The 22279-nt window shown below is 43.2% G+C and overlaps 1 protein-coding gene across 1 annotated transcript in view; it reads right to left on the reverse strand.

Moving 5' to 3' along the window:
• The window catches only part of LOC126174747 (uncharacterized PE-PGRS family protein PE_PGRS54-like), a 56343-nt gene that overhangs the window by 21214 nt on the left and 12850 nt on the right, over window positions 1-22279 (reverse strand). Inside the window, exon 2 of the mRNA XM_049921070.1 lies at window positions 4686-4736. Coding sequence (XP_049777027.1) covers window positions 4686-4736 — 51 coding nt within the window. The remainder of the gene's footprint in view (window positions 1-4685; window positions 4737-22279) is intronic.

A 22279-nucleotide genomic window follows, 5' to 3' on the forward strand; every position in this document is an offset into this window, starting at 1 on the left:
ACATGAAGTCCATGAATGGCTGCAAATGCTCTCCAAGTACTCAAACATAATCATTTCCAGTCAATTATTGGTTCAGTAGGACCAGAAGATCCACTTCATTTCACGTAAAGACAGCCCACACCATAATGATCCTACAACCAGCTGGCCCAGTGCCTTGTTGACAACTTGGGCCCATGACTCCATGGGATCTCCGCCTCACTCTACCAATATGGTCACGACCCCAGGAGGGCACTGCAGGCGATGTCGTGCTGTTAGCAAAGGCACTCGCGTGGGTCGTCTGCTGCGACAGCACATTAACACCAAACTTGGAAGCACTGTCCTAACGGATCGTTTCGTCGTACGTCTCACACTGATTGCTGATGTTACTTCACGCAGTTTTGCTTGTCTGTTACACTAACAACTCTACGCAAACACTGCTGCTGTCGGTCGTTAAGTGAAGGCTGCCGGTCACTGCGTTGTGCGTAGTGAGAGGTAGTGCCTGGAATTTCGTATTCTTGGCATAATGTTGACACTGTTTATCTAGGATTTCCATAACGTCTGTTTATTTCCATCGTGCGGTCATAACCACTTCAGAAACCTTTTCACATGAATCACCTGAGTACAAATGACAGCTACGACAATGCACTGCCCTTTTACACTGCCCTTTTATACCTCGTATATGCGATACAACCGCCACCTGTATGTGTGCATATCGCTATACGACGACTTTTTCAGTGTAATCTGTCTGGTAGAGCGTATAAAGCCATCAGTAGGTCACCGACAATTCATATGATGCATTGATACTGAAGCGATTCTGCTGTCTCGCCACCTTATATGTTTGAAGATTTGTGCCTGCCTAAACATGCGTATTTTGGTAATTTACTATGCCATCCCCTGCAAATAAAATGCAGGCTGTTAACAGCGGATCTTCAGCCCATATCTCAACAGGTATTGGTTTGCAGACATATCGTTATAGTAACTTTTCTTCTAGTTTTGACCAATACTACCTCCTGTAGTAACATGTGACACTTTTTTTTTCTAGCAGCTTGCATATTAAAAACGTTATGGGTAATAGGAATGCAGAAACATCATTAACCAATTGGGTGTCGACAATCTGATTGAATTCCAAGAAGAATTCATGAAATGTTAGAGCTGTCGACATTGTGGGTCATTCCCAGTACATTCCTTTTAGATGTTGACATATAAAACCATTTTTAAGTGTCTACACACAATAGTGGGAAATTTACCTCAGCCTTAGTATGGTCTTGTAACCTAAGTACCTAACAAGATGTTAGATGTTAGAGCTACAGTTAATTAAACGTATAAATCTCTATTTAAAAAGATTACCGAAACATAAGCATCCTTTAGTGTAATAAATACGAACCCAGATACTATATAATGTGCACAGGAGGAATGAGCAAAGTTGTAGTATATGATAATGCTACTTTTTCTGAATACGAATCCATTACTGAGACAAGGTCTGAGACGTAATGCTGGTACTCTTAACGACATTTCAATTGTGTTTAGTTTAGGTATCATATTAATGTTGTGTTCTTTACTAGGATTCGAATCCGTCCCTGTGGAATTTTTGAAGTGTGGAGTTCTCCTCCGTTAGCTCAAATGGTTCACAGAGAATCCCTTGGACACTCTGCTGGATTAACATTTCTGGAAGATATGATGCTGCGGGGAAAAGACTGGTTCAGAGACTAGGGCGTTGCTTCCAGAATGAATCTATCACTCTGCAACGAAGTGTGCTCTTCTTTGAAACTTCCTGGCAGATTAAAACTGTGTACTGGACTGGGACTCTCTGTGATTTTTGGCTGGTAAGAGAGAGGTATTGGCAAATACTGAGAGGCTGGGGTGGAATAGTGAGCGGATAGCTCAGTCGGTGAGAGCATTGTCCATGAAGGACAAAGTTCGTTGGTCGAGCCCCGGTTGGGCATATTATTTAGTCTGGCAAGAAATTTCAGAATAGCCTGCTGGTAACTCCTGTCAAAGTTTCACTGTGTGAAACTGAACATTAATTTCTAGTTTATGTTGAAGCAACAGACATTTTAAATTACGCATTACATTGCAACAACCTCTATTTCGGGCAGTAACACTGTTGTAGTGTTCACAACAGTGTGTTGCCATGGAAATGAGTTTACAGTGCACTCAGGATTTTTCAGCAGTCAGTACTTCATTTTCAGCCGTTAGGAGCCTAAGGACGTTAAGCTGTGAGGACTTTTTCTCGGTTGGTGCCAGCCCTTCCGATCTAACATTATCACATCATTGCAGTAGCAACTGCGGTCTGCGGAAGAAACGTGTGTTATTATTGCGTAAGTCTACATGTTTTAATTAAGCGAAACAATTATACCTTAGTTATCTGGGTGTTCCACGTCCGCTTTCATAGACTCTCAGTGTAAAGCACCGAGTACGAGCCTCGTGTACTCTGTTGTCTTCTCCTCAGCCTGCTTATCTTCCTTTAACGCTTTAGTCGTTAAGCTGGGAGGGGCTTCTTTCACTCTCTCAGCAACCACCACTACTCTCTACGCCTTCCACACCAAAAAATCGTACTACAAAGTCATAGGGAAAATGCACACAGCATTCACCGTGAATAAATACAAGAGGACTGTGTATTATAAAGAAAAAGCTACGGTATGTTGTAATACTAGTTGTGTTCAGTAGCAATGCTGGCAAGGCTCCATATGTATGAGCAAATGCAAAATGTAGCCATGCTAACAATTCCTTACAGATTCCGCGACTGCACTTTGACACCAGTCGTGGGAGAGTACCGCCTACGCTATCCTAAGCGCTGTATTCCAAGGCGAAGGAGCGTTTGTCAGATTTAGCGTGACGTATGTTGGAACTGATACACGCCCAAGTTCACGCACGTCATCTGACCGAGGACTACTACAAAACGTGCGTGAAGTTGTGAACACGATTGATGAATGTCGTCGCAGCCGTACTAATTACTCACGCCCTCTGTGTTGCACGGATACGTGTATGGGAAACACAGCATAATGAAAGACTATCATTTCATCTTCAGCGTGAGAAAAAGCTACGCAAATAAGACATTGGAATTGTATACTTTTTTTCTATTGGGCTTAACGAGCTTTTCGTTTGATGATACTAATATGTGTGAGTGATGAAACTCTGTTCATCCGCAACGTAATCCGCCTTACACGTGAGAGTCGTTCCTTGTCTCCAAGAAACCAAAACCCATGTGGAACTATCGATACGAAATCTCAGTTTAGTTTCTCTATGAGTAAGTGGTATGGTCTGAAAGATGACGGGCTGTTTGGCATGCAAACGAATGTTAGATATCGTTATCTCAGATGGCCGATTGAACTGACTCGCATACTTGCCACTGAACATAAAGTGGAAAAACTAAGATTAATAATTGCCACTTATATACTTGCTATTTTTGCATGGCAAGTTGCCAGGGTTAAGGCAACATATTGCTATGACTTCTCGGCTATCTACGTAGCTGCAGAACGCCGGAAGTATTCTTCATTACCGACGCAAGTGTACAACTTCTCAGCAAGTCTATTGGTGATGGAGTTCCTGTTCTGTGATCACTCATAGCTTCAGACATCGACCTATTACTTCTTGTTATCCATTTGGTAAAGCGTATGGCAAAATTTTTATGTGCGATGAAGTACGTGTTTTGGGTGCCTTTAGCACCACTCAGTAGATAATCCTCCTCTACGTCCAGTAGGTAATCCTCCTCAAACAGTCAATTAATACTTTAAGGCGAAACACTTGAATTTTTAGAAATCTTGCGGTAAAATATTTTTAGACTTCTTTCAACAAGAAATCTCTATTTATGTTTGACTCATGAATGACAAGAAGAAACGAATATTTGATCTGTAGCGTACGCTTACAAACAGCTAGAGCTGGACATCCGTTCGGGATAAATAATCAATTGATATTAAATTTGTTGTGCATTATGCCCAGCAATTCCGTTTCCCAGAGCATTGCATGTTACTCCTGAAAAATCCTGTACTTCCAAGTGAGTCAAGGGAGCATACACTTTGTGTGATGTTAGAAGAACCTACGTCACACACTCTCTATGCCGTAATTTAATTTACATTACTGCACTCTTACCTACAACGCCATAGTATTACACCTCTTGACTCTGTGCAGTTTGAGTATGGGTATCCTACGAAGGGTCGCTGAAATTTGAAATTATCATTGCGAGAAATGAATGTAGAATATTACTGGGTCATTTGCGTGTTATGCTCGTCAGACATGTTTGGCCTGACAAATTGTATCAAACCGATGTCAAAATTCAGACAGTCCATTCCACTGTTCCGTGAACTCATTGAACATAATGTTTACGATAATTCATTATAAGCATCGGAGTTATTAACATCGCTGTATGATCTGACGGGTCCTGAAGTACACAAAATAAATTACTGAACCTACAATAATTAGTTTTAAGCGATTGAAATACGTTTAAGAAGAATAATATTAAAATCTCTAATAAATTGTAACAAACGAAAAATTTATTTTTACAGGGGTGAAAGGTAGCGCAAACAAATTAGGAAAAAACAAAAATACTTGATTAAGATACATTAAAATTTTAGTTACGTGATTCATTGCAAGGTATGAAGGAATATTTCAATAGCAGACAGTGATAGTTCGAGAGAGAAGCATTGTGGAGTTTTTTTTTTGTTTTTTGTTTTTGTTATGTGAGGAATACAGATGAGGAATGTACTTACTCGAGCTGCCGGAGGAACTCTTCCCCTTCGGCCGTAGTCCATAGCCGATATCTGAAAAGAAAACGATACTACTGATTACGATGTCTTTTACACAAATTTTTTGTGAGTGTATCGCTGTATGTGTCCCTGTGAGTGTTTCGAAGTATAATTCACAGTGAAAGAACAGTATTTGTAATTCTGACGAGACATTTACGTTTTCAGTTTTGTTTGGATTTTCTTTTTCTTCCTTTTTTGGCTTCCATCATTTACTTTAATACAACTGACAGAATTCCATTTGTTATTTTAGTAATCATTTAAGTTGTTCTTTGAAGCGAAAAACTGTGTATCATTGTTTCAAATACTTTAGTACAGGTATATAACGAAAAAAAAGGAAACGCATATATTAAAAGGCCCCGGGAGTAGACAACATTCCATTAGAACTACTGATAGCCTTGGGAGAGCTAGCCCTGACAAAACTCTACCATCTGGCGAGCAAGATGTATGAGACAGGCGAAATTCCCTCAGACTTCAAGAAGAATATTTTAATTCCAATCCCAAATAAAGCAGGTGTTGACAGATGTGAAAATTACCGATCTGTCAGTTTAATAAGTCACGGCTGCAAAATACTAACACGAATTCTTTACAGACGAATGGAAAAACTGGTAGAAGCCGACCTCGGGGAAGATCAGTTTTGAATCCGTAGAAATGTTGGAACACGTGAGGCAATGCTGACTCTACGACTTATCTTAGAAGATAGATTAAGGAGAGGCAAATCTACGTTTCTAGCATTTGTAGACTTAGAGAAAGCTTTTGACAATGTTGACTGGAATATTCTCTTTCAAATTCTGAAGGTGGCAGGAGCGAAATACAGGGAGCGAAAGGATATTTACAATTTCTGCAGAAACCAGATGGCAATTATAAGAGTCGGGAGGCATGAAAGGGAAGCAGTGGTTGGAAAGGGAGTGAGGCAGCGTTGTAGCCTATCCCCGATGTTATTCAATCTGTATACTGAGCAAGCAGTAAAGGAAACAAAAGAAAAATTCGGAGTAGGAATTAAAGTCCATGGAGAAGAAATAAAAACATTGAGGTTCGCCGATGACGTTGTAATTCTGTCAGAAACAGCAAAGGATCTGGAAGAGCAGTTGAACGGAATTGTCAGTGTCTTGAAAGGATGATATAAGGTGAACATCAACAAAAGCAAAACGAGGATAATGGAATGTAGTCGAATTAAACCGGGTGATGCTGAGGGAATTAGATTAGGAAATGAAAAACTTAAAGTGTTACTATTTGGGTGGCAAAATAACTGATGATGGTCGAAGTAGAGAGGATATAAAATGTAGACTGGCAATGGCAAGAAAAGCGTTTCTAAAGAAGAGAAATTTGTTAACATCGAGTGTAGATTTGTCTCAGAAAATAGTTTCTGAAAGTATTTGTATGGAGTGTAGCCATTTATGGAAGTGAAACATGGACGATAAATAGTTTAGAGAAGAAGAGAAAACAAGAAGACTCTCGAAATGTGGTGCTACAGAAGAATGCTGAAGGTTAGATGGGTAGATCACATAACTAACGTGGAGGTATTGAATAGACTAGAGGAGAGGAGAAATTTATGGCACAACTTGACTAGAAGAAGGGATCGGTTGGTAGGACATGTTATGAGGTATCAAGGGATCACCAGTTTAGTATTGAAGGGCAGCGTGGAGGGTAAAAATCGTAGAGGGACGCCAAGGGATGGATGCACTAAGTAGATTCAGAAGGATGTAGGTTGCAGTAGGTATTGGGAGATGAAGAAGCTTGCACAGGATAAAGTAGCTTGGAGAGCTGCATCAAACCAGTGTCTGGACTGAAGACCACAACAACAACATTTCGTAGTTAGTTCTACGGTGTGCAATGCTGCTCATCGGTTTCATATCCATAAACGTCTGTGAAATGCCGAGAGTGTATTGTTTCAGTCAAAACAATTTTTCTCAAGGATAATGATCCAATTATAGGCCATCTTGCAGATGAAATGAGACGTAATAGCTATACGCTGAAATTATTTGGATAAATTATTGTATTGACTTTAAGAAAGAAACCTATAACTGCATGGAAGCTGTTGACATTAACTTTAAAAAAAAAAAAATCTGTTTCTGCGTTCTGTAAAATGGGTGGAAGATTAAAGCAGTTTTCGAATCTCCCAACCTTTTAGCATATTGATCAAATTGGTTATGATTTTAGCTGGTTTCATGACTACTTTTGCGAGTGATGGCGTAATTTCATGTTTCTGCTCTGTCACGGTACCCTGTAACACAGAACACGAAACCCACACTAATTGGCATGACAAGCTAGGTCAGATACAAGTAACTGCTACCCTGATTTATTACAACGAGAAAAGCGACACTGAGACAAAAGAGGGAACAACTGGAAAAAATAATTGATAGCCATTATTTTTCATCAAATAAGAATTCTGATTTACGCTAGTTCCAAGTGGAACGCTCGCATTCGGGAGGACGACGGTTCAATCCCGTCTCCGGCCATCCTGATTTAGGTTTTCCGTGATTTCCCTAAATCACTTGAGACAAATGCCGGGATGGTTCCTTTGAAAGGGCACGGCCGATTTCCTTCCCTATCCTTCCCTCACCCGAGCTTGCGCTCCGTCTCTAATGACCTCGTTGTCGACGGGACGTTAAACACTAATATCCTCCTCCTCCTCCTCCAAGTGGAACGGGCAAAATTGTACCTGATCTTAAGATTTTAATGTAACAGTTTTCGCCACTTCCCACTGTAGAATCTGAAGATGACCAATGTATGACCGAAATCGACTACCGTTGTTATTACGTTATGTTACTGAATTATTGTGTCTAAAATAAGAGTATAAAAAGTCAGACACAACTCTCCGCAGACAGAATGTTTGAGAGATGTACGGGGTGCGTCGATTACTTGAAATTATCCTGCGGAGATCATATGCGAGGGGTAGACTTAAAGTTTTAATTGCCACCTGGAAAACATCAAGTGGCTACCACAAAAGCTCGTGATGATATTAGTCCTCTACATATTCGTCCTTCATCGCAAAACATTTTGCCTAACGCTGGATGGAGTAGTCTGCATTTTGTATGTTCATCCTTGCAACATCAACCCGTTGTCATTCCGCAACACCTGCCACGCACTGGTTTCTTCATCCGAGGGAAGAGGAAGGAGTCACTGTATGCCATGTCAGGAGAATACTGAGATGAGGCACAATTTATTCGTTCAAAGGAGCAGCATGTTTGACTGCGTCCTGCAGAATAGGAATGTGTGAAATCTTATGGGACTGAAATGCTAAGGTCATCAGTCCCTAAGCTTACACACTACTTAACCTAAATTATCCTAAGGACAAACACACACACCCATGCCCGAGGGAGGACTCGAACGTCCGCCGGGACCAGCCGCACAGTCCATGACTGCAGCGCCCAAGACCGCTCTGCTAATCCCGCGCGGCTCCTGCAGAATAGTATGCGGTGTTGTAGCGGAGAAAAACCACGTCCTTGGGCAACTTTCCGCGACGCTACGTCTTGACAGCCTCCTGTAAACTCGTCAGGAGTTTACGGTAGTATGCTCCTGTGATGGTTTGCCTCACAACCTGTTAGCACGACACCACGGCAGTTCCAAAATATACCCAGTGTCACGTTGCCCTATGGTGGTTGGGTCTTGGCCTTTATCATTGGTGGGGAATCCCACTGCTTGGTTTGCTCCTTTGTCTCGGTACCTTGGCCCAGCACTCTTCCACTTTGATCAGACGGCTAAAATTGGCCTCACACAGCTGTAACAATTCATCTGCTGCCTCCGTCTCGCGGGTTTTTTGAATGTGCGTGAGCAGTCGCGGATCCCTGCGGGCAAGAGCTTTTGTAACGTGCAAAATGTTGAAACTGATTTGTGACCGAATTTCACTTTTTCTCAAGTTGAGGAGATCAGCGATTTGTTGTAAATTTCTTATGTATCTCACTATTGTACTGAAATGCAGGAGGATCTGCAGCGAATTGACGCATGGTGCAGGGAATGGCAATTGAATCTCAATGTAGACAAGTGTAATGTGCTGCGAATACACAGAAAGATAGATCCTTTATCATTTAGCTACAAAATAGCAGGTCAGCAACTGGAAGCAGTTAATACCATAAATTACCTCGGAGTGCGCATTAGGAGTGATTTAAAATGGAATGATCATATAATGTTGATCGTCGGTAAAGCAGATGCCAGACTGAGATTCATTGGAAGAATCCTAAGGAAATGCAATCCGAAAACAAAGGAAGTAGGTTACAGTATGCTTGTTCGCCCACTGCTTGAATACTGCTCAGCAGTGTGGGATCCGTACCAGATAGGGTTGATAGAAGATATAGAGAAGATCCAACGGAGAGCAGCGCGCTTCATTACAGGATCATTTAGTAATCGCGAAAGCGTTACGGAGATGATAGATAAACTCCAGTGGAAGACTCTGCAGGAGAGACGCTCAGTAGCTCGGTACGGGCTTTTGTCAAAGTTTCGAGAACATACCTTCACCGAAGAGTCAAGCAGTATATTGCTCCCTCCTACGTATATCTCGCGAAGAGACCACGAGGATAAAATCAGAGAGATTAGAGCCCACACAGAGGCATACCGACAATCCTTCTTTCCACGAACAATACGAGACTGGAATAGAAGGGAGAACCGATAGAGGTACTCAATGTACCCTCCGCCACACACCGTCAGGTGGCTTGCGGAGTATGGATGTAGATGTAGATGTAGATGGAAAACCTATGACGTGAAGGTCCATAAGGGTTCTTCTTTAGTTGCATAGTCTGTAATTCAGTGAACTGGTCGCAGGTGAAGGAACTGCAATGCAGAGAAAACGAGAATTTATCATTGCTTCAATTATTAATCAGTTTTTACGCTTTTCGGTATTAGCCATCATCAGCATCTGTGTGTAAAAAAATGGAATATACGTAACACAAATGTATGCAGACACTTTGGGATAGGATTTAGCAAACAGAAGGTACGTCAAACAGTTACAGATAAGACAATGTATCAAAATGGAACCATACTTTACATTAATACTAGAAACATCTATAATTTTACAAAAGAACACCTACCCTGGTTCGGATAAAAGCCATAGGATTACATAGTTACATGGCTGACTTCCAACGAACTTGAGCAAACACGGAATTCAGATTGTGAGTACAGAGGCGCACAATGGCGTGGTCAGTAAGTGGTGCCACACAACATTCAAGCTGACTACCGGTGCCCTCAAGAAGAAGAAGAGCAACACAATTAACTATTTATAACTATAAAATAAGTCGTACAGTACGGTTCCATTTTGCTCCATGTGTCTTTTCTGTAACTGTTTCCTATACCTGCTGTTTGCTATATGCTAGCCCTCAAGTGCCTCCATACGTTTGTGTTACATATGCTCTGATTACGGCTAACGCCGAAACGCGTAAAAATAGAGAAGTAAATGAAAGAATACTGGATTCTAGTTTTCTCTGCATCACAATTCCTTCGTCTACAACTAGTTCAACAAATCGCAGACTAAGCAAGTTACTCACCATGGTCACCTCTCTCCTGGTTTACGTTTATGGCACATCTTTGTTGCTTCTTTATTCAGGCTGATAACTAGTTTCGACTAACAAGACGGCTAGATTATTAACTGAAACTAGTAATCAATCCAAGTAAAGAAGATTTGTTTTTGCGATCTTGACTTCAAAGGTATTCAGTCCCTAATATAAATAAAAAAAACTCATTTTTCCGCTATTACGTCGGTTGTGACATACCGATAATAGAACACCAGAGTCTTCACTTCTTTTGCGATTCCTGGTTCTTCGCAGAAAAATATTCTGCTTCTTCGCTTATCGTCATTTAGTCTTCTTTGATCACACTAAAAGCATCTTTGTCATATCATAGTGCGTTATTGCTGCACGCTTCCACCAGTTCAACACGTATTGTTGCAGCGTAGTTCCCTTGCAAAAGCAGAAATCGAATAACGACACGATACCCCACTTTGTCTTCTCTAACTGCTACCGTTTCGTGCTGCGTGGATTTCAGCGAGTACCAGGACTGCAGACTCGTTTCAGCGAACAAAAATATAGTTACCGGATTTTATTTATTGGGGTGATAATTAAAAATTTATGACTACACCTCGTACGTGTGTGCCAGTCAGCGGGTGCTCCCACTCATTAAAACGGACAGAAGTGAGTGCAACAGCGTATCAGCGTATTTGTCAGGGGCGGAGCAATGCCGAGGCAGAGGCGATATAAGGCGGAGGCACAGAGGGGCTCAAAATCTGGCAGGAAACAGAGCCAAGGAAGGAAATCACTTTCAGAATTAATAGGAAGAGCTATGTGAGTTCTTCTGCACTTCGTCCTATTCTCTACCTGCGAAAGGAAGCTATTTCCTCGGCCCGCGACTGTAAACACACGCTGTTATGTGTCACTTCTAAGGCGTCACTTCGTTCAAGTAGCATGAAAAAGAAGCTACCGATCAGACACCTATCGCTAGCTTGGTTATATGGCAACAGTACGCTTGTTTCACACAGCTGCCGCCTACACAAGTCACTCATTTTCAACAATGGAGTTCGTGCTGCTACATCGCTTTTCCTGATCCCAAGTTCAGGCAGGTACAATCAGCTATGTAAATGAAAAGAATTCATTACGCGACAGATAGAAGAAAAGTAGGTAAACTGTTTATTATTTCAGAAGTAATCGGCATAACTGTTAATAAATTCATCCCGCTGTGAGACAAGGCGGTCAATGCCTTCATCAAAAGGTTTGCGGTTGCCTACGGAACTATAATTGTACCCAGGCATGCACGTTTTCGTCAGAAACAAATCGACAGCCACGAATGTCTTTCATCAGGGTTCCAAAAACACGGTAATCGCGTGGATAGAAATTGGAATTGTATGGAGGATGTATAAGGGCTTCCTAGCGAAACTGCTGCGTTGTCGAAACAATCTCGGCTACAGAATCATGCCACCCGCCATCACTCCTGGGCGTTTGGGCCTGATGGCGTGCTTCAATTTTTGCAAAGTTCCAGGTACCGACGATGTGCGTTAATTGCGGTTCCCTGTTCTAGAAAATCAACGAGCAACGGGCCCTTGCAGTGCATGGAGAAAAAAATGGTTCAAATGGCTCTGAGAACTATGGGACTTAACAGTCCCCTAGAACTTGGAACTATTGAAACCTAACTAATCTAAGGACATCACACACATCCATGCCAGAGGCAGGATTCGAACCTCTGACCATAGCGGTCGCGCGGTTCCAGACTGTAGCGCCTAGAACCGCTAGGCCACCTCGGCCGACGCAAATGACGTGACTCTAATATTGTTCGGTGCACCGTCCTCATTCACCAACAGATATATCTGCACTGATGCCCGTTACATCCTGTATAGCCTGTCTCGTTTTCATATCATAACCCTTATATTAAAGAAGCTATTAGTCGCTGTGCCTATAGACTGTCAAATTTACTTATTTTGGCGATAGAACGTAATACGGTAACTAAACATGATTTCAGTTGTATAATCAATCAGTTGCTTTGCTCAAAGCAAGAAAACGCAAATTAAATTCTGTCATGAAAGCATAATTCCTAGCCGGCCTGAGTAGCCGAGAGGTTCTAGGCGCTACAGTCTGGAACCGCGCTGCCACTACGGTCGCAGGTTCCAATCCCGCCTCGGGTATGGATGTGTGTGATGTCCTTAGGTTAGTTAGCTTTAAGCAGTTCTAAGTTCTAGGGGACTGATGACCTCAGCAGTTAAGTCCCGTAGTGCTCAGAGCCATTTGAACCATAATTCCTAGAAAGATCTAATATGAAATGTTGTTACTTGTTGAGGTAGTAATAAAACCAGTCATTTATTCATTATAGTGACACCAGCGAACAGTAACTGTAAAAAGAAATATATAAATTTTGTTTTCCTTTCGGTGTCTTTAGAAAGCTTAGACAATTTGTAAACTTAATTTGTTGTGCGCAATATCTTTCATCAATATGGTTCATTGTAGTAATACTTTTCAGTAATGTTTGATTTTCATTAAACACATTTAGAAAATTGTAAACTTTACGAAGTTTGTGTAGAAAAACGTGTCTGAAAATACTTACTAAGAGGGGAAGGGAGGAGGGAGAGGGTGGAAGCTTCGGCATCGCAGTTGTGCCAGGGCCGCAGGATCACTTCGGTACGGCCCTGCTCTCTGAAACTAAGGATAGGATTTGGTTGTACGTAACAAGTGATGTTTCCTTCAGCTAGACGTCACGCGACTGTGTAAAAGAAAAAAAAAACGAAAGAAACAAAACGGAAACTACATTTCGTTTTGCGCTCGCCAAGGTCACGTCGTACTGCCAATCTAGTCGGCGCATCTCTGACTTGCCTTTTCTTACGGCTGCCGCGAACACAACTCGGCGCGCCTTCGCGTCTGTTATTTCCGATTCGCTGCGGGCGAAAGCGAACGCCGTTGGCTGTCGAGATGACTTCCGCGCGATGACTTGTGCTAAGACCGCGCGTCGCGTCGCCCCGCCCCGCTGCACGTGCCAGTCGTGTTAAGCGACCCTGGGGGCTGTTTGGCCAATACGGCGACAGGATGCGGCGACTGTTGCCCTCATCGTCTGCTCCCAAGGCAATGACGATGGCGAGATGGCGCGAGCGGAAGAGGAAAAAAAGCACTGAAAAAGTCAGAGCAGCCAATTGTATTTGTTTTCATTACTACGCCGCTTACCACAACCGTCCATTCCGTAACAGCGTTTTCTGCGAAACCTTTGATGGGGATTTGTAAGGAATACCTCACGACTTCTTCGCGAAGTAAACAAAGCAATATAAATTAATAGGTCTGCAAATACATACTGCATGCCGTAGCCATCTCAGTGTGAGTTTTCAGTTGGGAATGGCGAGACCAGAGAAATGAGAGATACGTGGTGACATACAATTCCTGGGCACCGTACTGTGCATTACATTCTTGTGTACAAAAGCTAAACCGCCTTTGGAGTGCAAAAGAAAGTTTTGACACTGATACATCAACTGAAGGTAAGATGGTTATACAGAGGGGTCCAAAACAATGTATCCACTGTTTAAAAGTCCATAACTTGCAAACTAATTGTAGGAGTTGTCTCATTTTTGGTGAAAGTGTAGCTTTCACTGTAGCTGTAGCTGTTCGAAATGGTCACCATTAACATCCACACACAAACGATGCCGCCGAACTGCAGCACGAACTACTGACTGCAACGTGTTCATTTGGATATTTGCACATGAATGTACGATGGATTCTCGAAGTTCATCCAATTTGCGTGGCTTTTATCGATAAACGACGTCCTTTAGTGTTCCCCACAGGTAAAAGTCCAGAGGAGTTAGGTCTGGGGAACGTAGTGGATACTCCACAGCACCTCTACGGCCTATCCATCTTCCTGGTAGATTTTCGTCGAGATATGCCCTAACACGATTTTGGTAGTGGGCTGGGCACCATCTTGTTGAAAGTAAACTCTTCCGTCTCCATACAAGTCTCGGATAGCAGGTAAAATGGATGTCTGAAGCTTCTGAAGGTACACCTCACCGGTAGCTGTGCCGTCAAAGAAGAATACCCCAATCAAGCCCCGGTAAGACAACCCACACCACACATTTACTCCTGGCAAATTCACGGCTTTGTCTACATGCACCTTCGGATTATCGGCGGCCCAGTAGATGCACTTGTGGCGATTTACTGTACCACTGAGTTTGAACTGTGCCTCATCAGACCACACAATCATCTCTGCAAACTCTTCATCGTTGCGAACCATGTTGGTAAACCACTCGCAGTACTCCGTTCTACGATCTGGGTCGTCCTCGTTCATTGCGTGTAGCAATCGTGAGATGTAGCACTTCCATTTTGCTGTCTTCAAAATTCGCCGAACACTTGAGCGACTCACTCCAGTTTCACGGGCACTCTGTCTCACAGACTTCTGTGGTGAGCGAGTGAATTGTTGTAACACACGACGGGAGTTAGCTGGACTTGATACTGTTACAGGTCGTCCAGATCGTTGTTTGTGTACATCTTTAACACAGCCTTCGGCTTCAAATTTGTCTCGAATGCGACGAATCGTTAAAACGTGTCGGTGGCACTGTTTGATATTCATTTCGCCATTGCTATTGAACCTCATTAATGTTTTCGTGCTTAAAATACCACTTCAAAACTGACTTCCTTTCATGGAATGTAGGCCTAGCGCCAACCATGTTCACTCGAGTAACTAGGTGAAACTAAGAACAAAACACTGACTATCTGGCGACTGTCATCTGACAAAACAAAACAACGCAATACAACGCTTGTGTGGCGATTGACAGAACTACAAACTATTACACTACCAAAGATGAGACAACTCCGTCAATTAGTTTGCCAGTTATGGACTTTTAAACAGTGGATACAATTTTTTGGACCACTCTGTATGCTAAACTGGAGGCTTCAACCAGTCCTCACAAGTTCATTATCATATACTGCACTGCAAAATGTGTGTTATCATCACAATGCCGTGCTGGAGTAGCCGAGCGGTCTTAGGCGCTGCAGTCAGGGACTGTGCGGCTGGTCTCGGCGGAGGTTCGAGTCCTCCCCCGGGCATGGGTGTGTGTGTTTGTCCTTAGGATAATTTCGGTTAAGTAGTGTGTAAGCTTAGGGACTGATGACCTTAGCAGTTAAGTCCCATAAGATTTCACACACATTTGAGCGTTTTTTTATCGTCACAATAGTTCGCTCCTGAGAGATAGAGTGCGCAGAAAATTACTATGGCGCGCTAGGGGAGTGGTGGGGGTTCTGTTGCAAAAGTCCACTCCATAACAGGAGAGGTGCAATTCGACAGTTGAAGCCTATTCAAAAATGCATATCTTGAATAACGTAAATGAGTTATAAGCTACACTGGGTGAAGAGCGTCTCATCTAGAAAATAGAGGGAAGAAATTTCTTTGGGTTATCTTAAAAAAGTAACACGGAATGCGAATTACGATTGCAGTTTCGGAGCATTTCAAGCGTTTGAAATCAGCTTACTGGATAAGACCTGACTGAAGGGTGAGAGCAAGGTTTGACAAATAAAGTGGACCAAAGTCAATAGTTATTCACCACAAAACAAACAAACAAACAAACAATCGCACAAACAAAGGATCAAGGAAAGCAAAGCAAGATATATGAGTATATCGATCGTTGCATTTGCCAGAACTAGAGACGCACAGATGTTGTGATGCGATTATCTATGCATTTCTGGTGCGGGCATTTCGATGTGAAGTAATTTAAAAAAAGACAGCGTTCAGTTAGTTTAATGAAATAGAAATCCCTGAATGTGTATCCAATCCAGCTACCAGGATTAACAGATACGGACCTAGAGTCTTTTTTTCCCCTCTGTTTTCTTCAGAAATGAGATACTGGAATGTGTGAACACTTTCGTTCGGAGCTCAAGAGGATAATTTTTCAGAGATAATACAGTTCTTGGTCGGTTATAATAAGCCAGTCAGATGTGACACCTTAGACACGGGTCGTCTGATGAACGCATTAGGAAACGTCACTTATAAATTCACTGTAAATTTTCCAGGTGAGGGATATACAGTGCCGGCCGGTGTGGCCGAGCGGTTCTAGGCGCTTCAGTCTGGAACCGCGCGACCACTATGGTCGCAGGTGCGAATCCTGCCTCGGGCATGGATGTGTGTGGTGTCCTTAGGTTAGTTAGGTTTAAGTAGTTCTAAGTTCTAGGGGACTGATGAGCTCAGATGTCAAGTCCCATAGTGCTCAGAGCCAATGCGGCTGAAGGTTACCTGGAGTAGTAATACATGTTTCGAAAAAAGTCTTCGCGTTTTTCATTTCTTCGTCTTTACACACAGTGTAGCATATTTAATAACGAAAACTGACACGACATTTAGCCTGAAGATTAGATATTCCCTCGAAACGTATCGCTAAATAAATAAGTAATACAATAATCAACAAAGTTTGTGACTGGTAACGGCAATTTAAAAAAAAAGCCTTTACATACTGCGTTTTATTGGCAGAACATTTAGAAGATGTAACAGTTGTACTAAAGAAATTGCCTACACTATGCATGCCCGTTCCGTGCTAGAGTATTACTATACGGTGTGGGATCGTAACCAGATAAGATTGACGGAGGACATCGAAAAAGTTCAAAGAAGGGCAGCTCGTTTGGTTGTTGTTGTTGTTGTGGTCTTCAGTCCTGAGACTGGTTTGATGCAGCTCTCCATGCTACTCTATCCTGTGCAAGCTTCTTCATCTCCCAGTACCTACTGCAGCCTACATCCTTCTGAATCTGTTTAGTGTATTCATCTCTTGGTCTCCCTCTACGATTTTTACCCTCCACGCTGCCCTCCAATACTAAACTGGTGATCCCTCGATGTCTCAGAACATGTCCTACCAACCGATCCCCTCTTCTAGTCAAGTTGTGCCACACGCTCCTCTTCTCCCCAATTCTATTCAGTACCTCATTGGTTATGTGCTCTAACCATCTAATCTTCAGCATTCTTCTGTAGCACCACATTTCGAAAGCTTCTATTCTCTTCCTGTCTAAACTATTTATCGTCCACGTTTCACTTCCATACATGGCTACACCCCATACAAATAATTTCAGAAACGACTTTCTGACACTTAAATCTATACTCGATGTTAACAAATTTATCTTCTTCAGAAACGCTTTCCTTGCCATTGCCATTCTACATTTTATATTCTCTCTACTTCGACCATCATCAGTTATTTTGCTCCTCAAATAGCCAAACTCCTTTACGACTTTAAGTGTCTCATTTCCTAATCTAATTCCCTGAGCATCACCCGACTTAATTCGACTACATTCCATTATCCTCGTATTGCTTTTGTTGATGTTCATCTTATATCATCATTTCAAGACACTGTCCATTCCGTTCAGCTGCTCGGTTGGTATTGTTACGAAATACGGGAAAGACTGTCACGGATTGGATCGAATATAATGCGCGAGGTAGGGTGACAATTATTAATAAAAGCGTTCTTCGTTGCCGCATCAACTTCTGCCGAAATTTCAGTGTCCAACTTTCTCCTCCGAATGCGAAAATATTCTGTTCATACTCACTACATATCGAGAAACAATAATCGTAATGAGATACGAGAACTCAGAGTTCGCACGGACGAATATAAGTATTCGATTTTCCCGCACCCTGTTCGAGAGTTCAACGGTAGAGAAATAGGGTGAAAGTGATTCGATCAACCCTCTGTCAGGCCGTTATGTGTGATTTGCAGAGCAGTCATGTAGATGCAGATGTGTAGATTCAGCACTCCCCATGATGAAGCAATGGAACAGAGAATTGTACACACCTATCAAGATCTACGAGACGATACGGGGGTGTCTGAAAGAATTCGTAGCTCACTGCGAAGACAGGGGGTTAATCGAAAAATTGACATTTTATGTACAGGGAGAACATTAATAAACCGACAAGCTGCAGTGACGGATTGTTGACTGGAAATGGAAGAAAAGAAATCCTAAGAACATGTGTCCGGAAATGGACAGTGTGACTGCAACGACAACAGATTGTCCCGGAACACAGTACGGAGTTGTATCCCATCCACAACAGATGTTCAAAGAGGCCTCCATGGGATGCAGTGCAAGCGTTCACACTTCGCATCATGGACTGCCGCACTCTTTCGCACGTTCCGACCCCTCTGCGAATAACGTCACAGACGTTGTGAACACGCTGTTGAGGGGCCTACACATCGGGAACTAGTACAAAGCGTGCAAACCTTTTCAAATGCACCCAGAGCTAAAAATCCATGGGGCTTAAATCTGACGGTTTAATAGGCCATGCTACGTGGCCTTCGCTTCCTATCGAACGTCTGGGGAAGATGTTGTTGAGGTGTCGGCGAACTGTAATGCCGAAGTGTGGTGGTGCTCCGTCATGCGGAAACCACATAATCTGTCGTATTGCCAAAGGCACGTTCTCCAGCAGCCCACGCAGAATATTCCGCAGGAAGTTGTACGTTCCTCCGTCGAGGCGTTGTGGTGTAATAACCGGTCCAAGTGTGTGGTCGTCAAGAATCTCTGCCCATACATTGATGTTGAACCGTTGCTGATGAGCACGCATTTCCCGAGGATTGTTTGTAGCCCACAGGTGACGATTATCCAGACTCGTGATGCCAAATGGTTCAAATGGCTCTGAGCACTATGGGACTCAACTGCTGTGGTCATAAGTCCCCTAGAACTTAGAAGTACTTAAACCTAACTAACCTAAGGACAGCACACAATACCCAGCCATCACGAGGCAGAGAAAATCCCTGACCCCGCCGGGAATCGAACCCAGGAACCCGGGCGTGGGAAGCTAGAACGCTACCGCACGACCACGAGATGCGGACCCTCGTGATGCCAGTTTTGGTAAATATTGCTTCATCGGTAAAGAGGACTGATGACAGAAATCCCATAATTTTGATGGTCTGTTGCAAAAGCCATCGACAAAATTCTTCCCGTAGAGGGAAATCCGTTGCTGATAATCCTTGCATTCGTTGCAGGTGATAGGGATAGCAGAGGTTGTCACGCAGGGTACACATAATCATGTTTTGTCTTACGCCGTGTTGGTGGCTCACTTGCCTGGGTCTTGTACTAGGCTTCGTCTCATAACCCTGTAGAACCCGGACCTCCAAATCTGGTGTATGCACAGTCCGATTTCTCCCTGAACATTCATGTGTGTGAAAGGACGCACGATGGTACAAACGCCCAGAAAGGGCTTGAAGTGCTGTGTTACGTGGTTGGTGTCTGTGAGTGTAAATGTTTTGGTTTTCTTGTGCTCGACCGTTTCCGTCTGCTTGGCCGTTCACAAACACAATCTCGACTTGTCCCCGACATGAGTAGCAGGCCATTCTTCTGCTTACAGTACGCTGCGCCACACAGACTGCAACCAATGAGGAGCACACAGCACGTGGTCAGAGGATTTTTCAATCGTCAGCGCCATCTACCGTGGCAACGACGCATTTTAGAACACATGTTTATAGGGCCTGTTTCCTTCATTTCCATTCAGGTATCCATCCCTGCAGTTTGTCGGTTTTATTAATGTTCACCCTGCATTAGAGATGGGCAAAGTCTTTCATCCTTGGGAACTAGTTCACTGGTGATCGCTCTTTTTTGGGAACCGTCCATTTCTATTCGTTCACCGTCACTGTACTTGGTATACGGTTCTTACGAAAAATTGAAAATTAGTAGCGTAGGCGACTGAAGATGGAAGGTGCCAAGAGGGGGCACGTGTCTCCCCCCTGGAGTGCAGGGTTTTTATTCATAACAGAATTCTCACACACTTGCAATTTTCGTGGTTCTGCAAAACATCTCGTTTAGCCAACTGTAGCTTTATGTGGCTGATCGCAGTGAAATAATATAAGGTGCCGCACGAGTAACCGGCCCCGAGTGCAGACTGCTCGCTGATTAAGCACGATTTGTTGACCGCTACGCCGCGCGGGATTAGCCGAGCGGTCTTAGGCGCTGCAGTCATGGACTGTGCGGCTGGTCCCGGCAGAGGTTCGAGTCCTCCCTCTGGCATCGGTGTGCGTGTTTGTCCTTAGGATAATTTAGGTTAAGTAGTGTGTAGGCTTAGGGACTGATGACCTCAGCAGTTAAGTCCCATAAGGTTTCACACACATTTGAACATTTGTTGACCGCTACGAGCAGAATAGACAAACATGTAATAATTAGGCAGTGGATAAATAACAAATAAGCTAATGCTAACAACTTCAAAACAATAGATGACGATTGGTAAGCGACAATGAGCAGTCTAGTACTCGGGGCCGATTTTTCGTGCCCCACCCTGTACCACTGAAATAATATTATAGGAGTTATCATATTCTCTTTACAAAATGTGACACCATACACTCGATTACGATGCGTGAGCTTCATTCGGTTGTAAGTTGGTCTCCCCTCCATAACAATGAACATGCTCTTTTACCTTGTATCAAAAAAAGACGGAAAATGGCCACTAATGTGTGCTGTGCCGACGTCCTTTGCATGTGTAATAACAAAAAAATCTTGCCTGTTTACAAGTATTTCTTCTGCTGTTTATCGAAATAGTGAAGTAAGCTGGTACGCCGTTTTGTTACCTGAAAATATGTGTGTATTACATACCACGTAATTTTTATGTAATTTACGTAATTATAAAATACATTTTAATTACCGGTCGCGGACGCTGAGTAGAATACGAAATGAACCAGAAGTTCAGAGTTGAAAAAAAGGTTTGAAACAGATCTAGAATGGGCGTGCGAAGCGAACGAAACGAACAGCAACACCGAGCGAGGTGGCGCAGTGGTTAGCACACTGGACTCGCATTCGGGAGGACGACGGTTCAATCCCGTCTCCGGCCATCCTGATTTAGGTTTTCCGTGATTTCCCTAAATCGCTTCAGGCAAATGCCGGGATGGTTCCTTTGAAAGGGCACGGCCGATTTCCTTCCCCATCCTTCCCCCCCTGAGCTTGAGCTCCGTCTCTAATGACCCCGTTGTCGACGGGACGTTAAACACTAATATCCTCCTCCTCCGAACAGCAACAACTCGGTACTGAACTATGACCAGTCGTCAGTGGAACAGCGACGAGTGGCCACGCGAATAAGTTCCAGCGAGACCGAGACAGACGGGAACGGGAACGAGGCTGGAACAACACCGGCCCTTTGCCGTTCCCGGGAAATGTAAGTAGAAAGCCGCGACCGAAGTGAACTATGAAAGACTTCCTTAAAATTCGTTCCTCGTTCGTTCCGTTCATATTGGTGAACCGTTCCTTTGGACCTGTTAGTTCGTGAACGACCCATCTCTACCCTGCATCCCTGCATATTTGCACCAAGCAGGACATTTCCTGCTGAAGTCAGTGGTGGTTCGTGATAACCGCAATTATCTCGGAAACGGCTCGCTTGCGAAACGGTGATTACTGGAATGTTTTTGCTTCTGTTGACATATATTTTCATTTGTGACCTTTTTGCTGCTTTTTTGCATCTCATTTGTAATGCATGGGGAAATTTCTCGTTCCTATGGCGGAAACAACGTGCGTGCGAATCTGGCATTTATCAGAGCGAATCCGAGCAGCAAGAAATCCTGCCGTCAGTTGCGAAAGCAGCCATTTGTCACGGAAAGACGCTTTTGGTCGTGGCTGCATATTAAGACGAACCGATACACGGAAGACACACAGTAAGCAAATTAAAAGAACGAACAAGTTGAAAACCATACTCAGAATGAGCGAATGCGAAATGTTGCACTACGAACAGTAGAAGGAGACTGATTCCATGGTACTCAGTTAGCTTCTAGGGGCATTGATATGCCTTTGCTTCTAATAAATTGGCATGGCCGGTGAAACAATTTATTAGAGACCAAATATCTTCGACTTTATCTCATAACAGAACATATTACTTAACAAAATTCACGGTAGAGATTCAAGGACGTAGCGCTTCATTAGCTGAGACTGCGGCTGTTTAGTACCAACTTACGTCACCTGAGGCTGCGAAATGTCACGTGCAGCAGGTTGCCCAGCTGGCGGCTGTGTTTCTCCTGCTGAGTTGTTACCGAAAGCTTCTCTGGCACAGCAAAAAGTTGTAAATAAAAACGTAGGTACTTGGTCATGAATTTAAAGTTTAAAATGAAGTATAAAGAATTAAAAAATTGGAAGATTAAAAAAAACGAAAAATGTTTGCGCGCCGATGAAGCTCTACTCATACCG

Source organism: Schistocerca cancellata, chromosome 1 (genome assembly GCF_023864275.1).
Source record: "Schistocerca cancellata isolate TAMUIC-IGC-003103 chromosome 1, iqSchCanc2.1, whole genome shotgun sequence".
Lineage (NCBI taxonomy): Eukaryota > Metazoa > Arthropoda > Insecta > Orthoptera > Acrididae > Schistocerca > Schistocerca cancellata.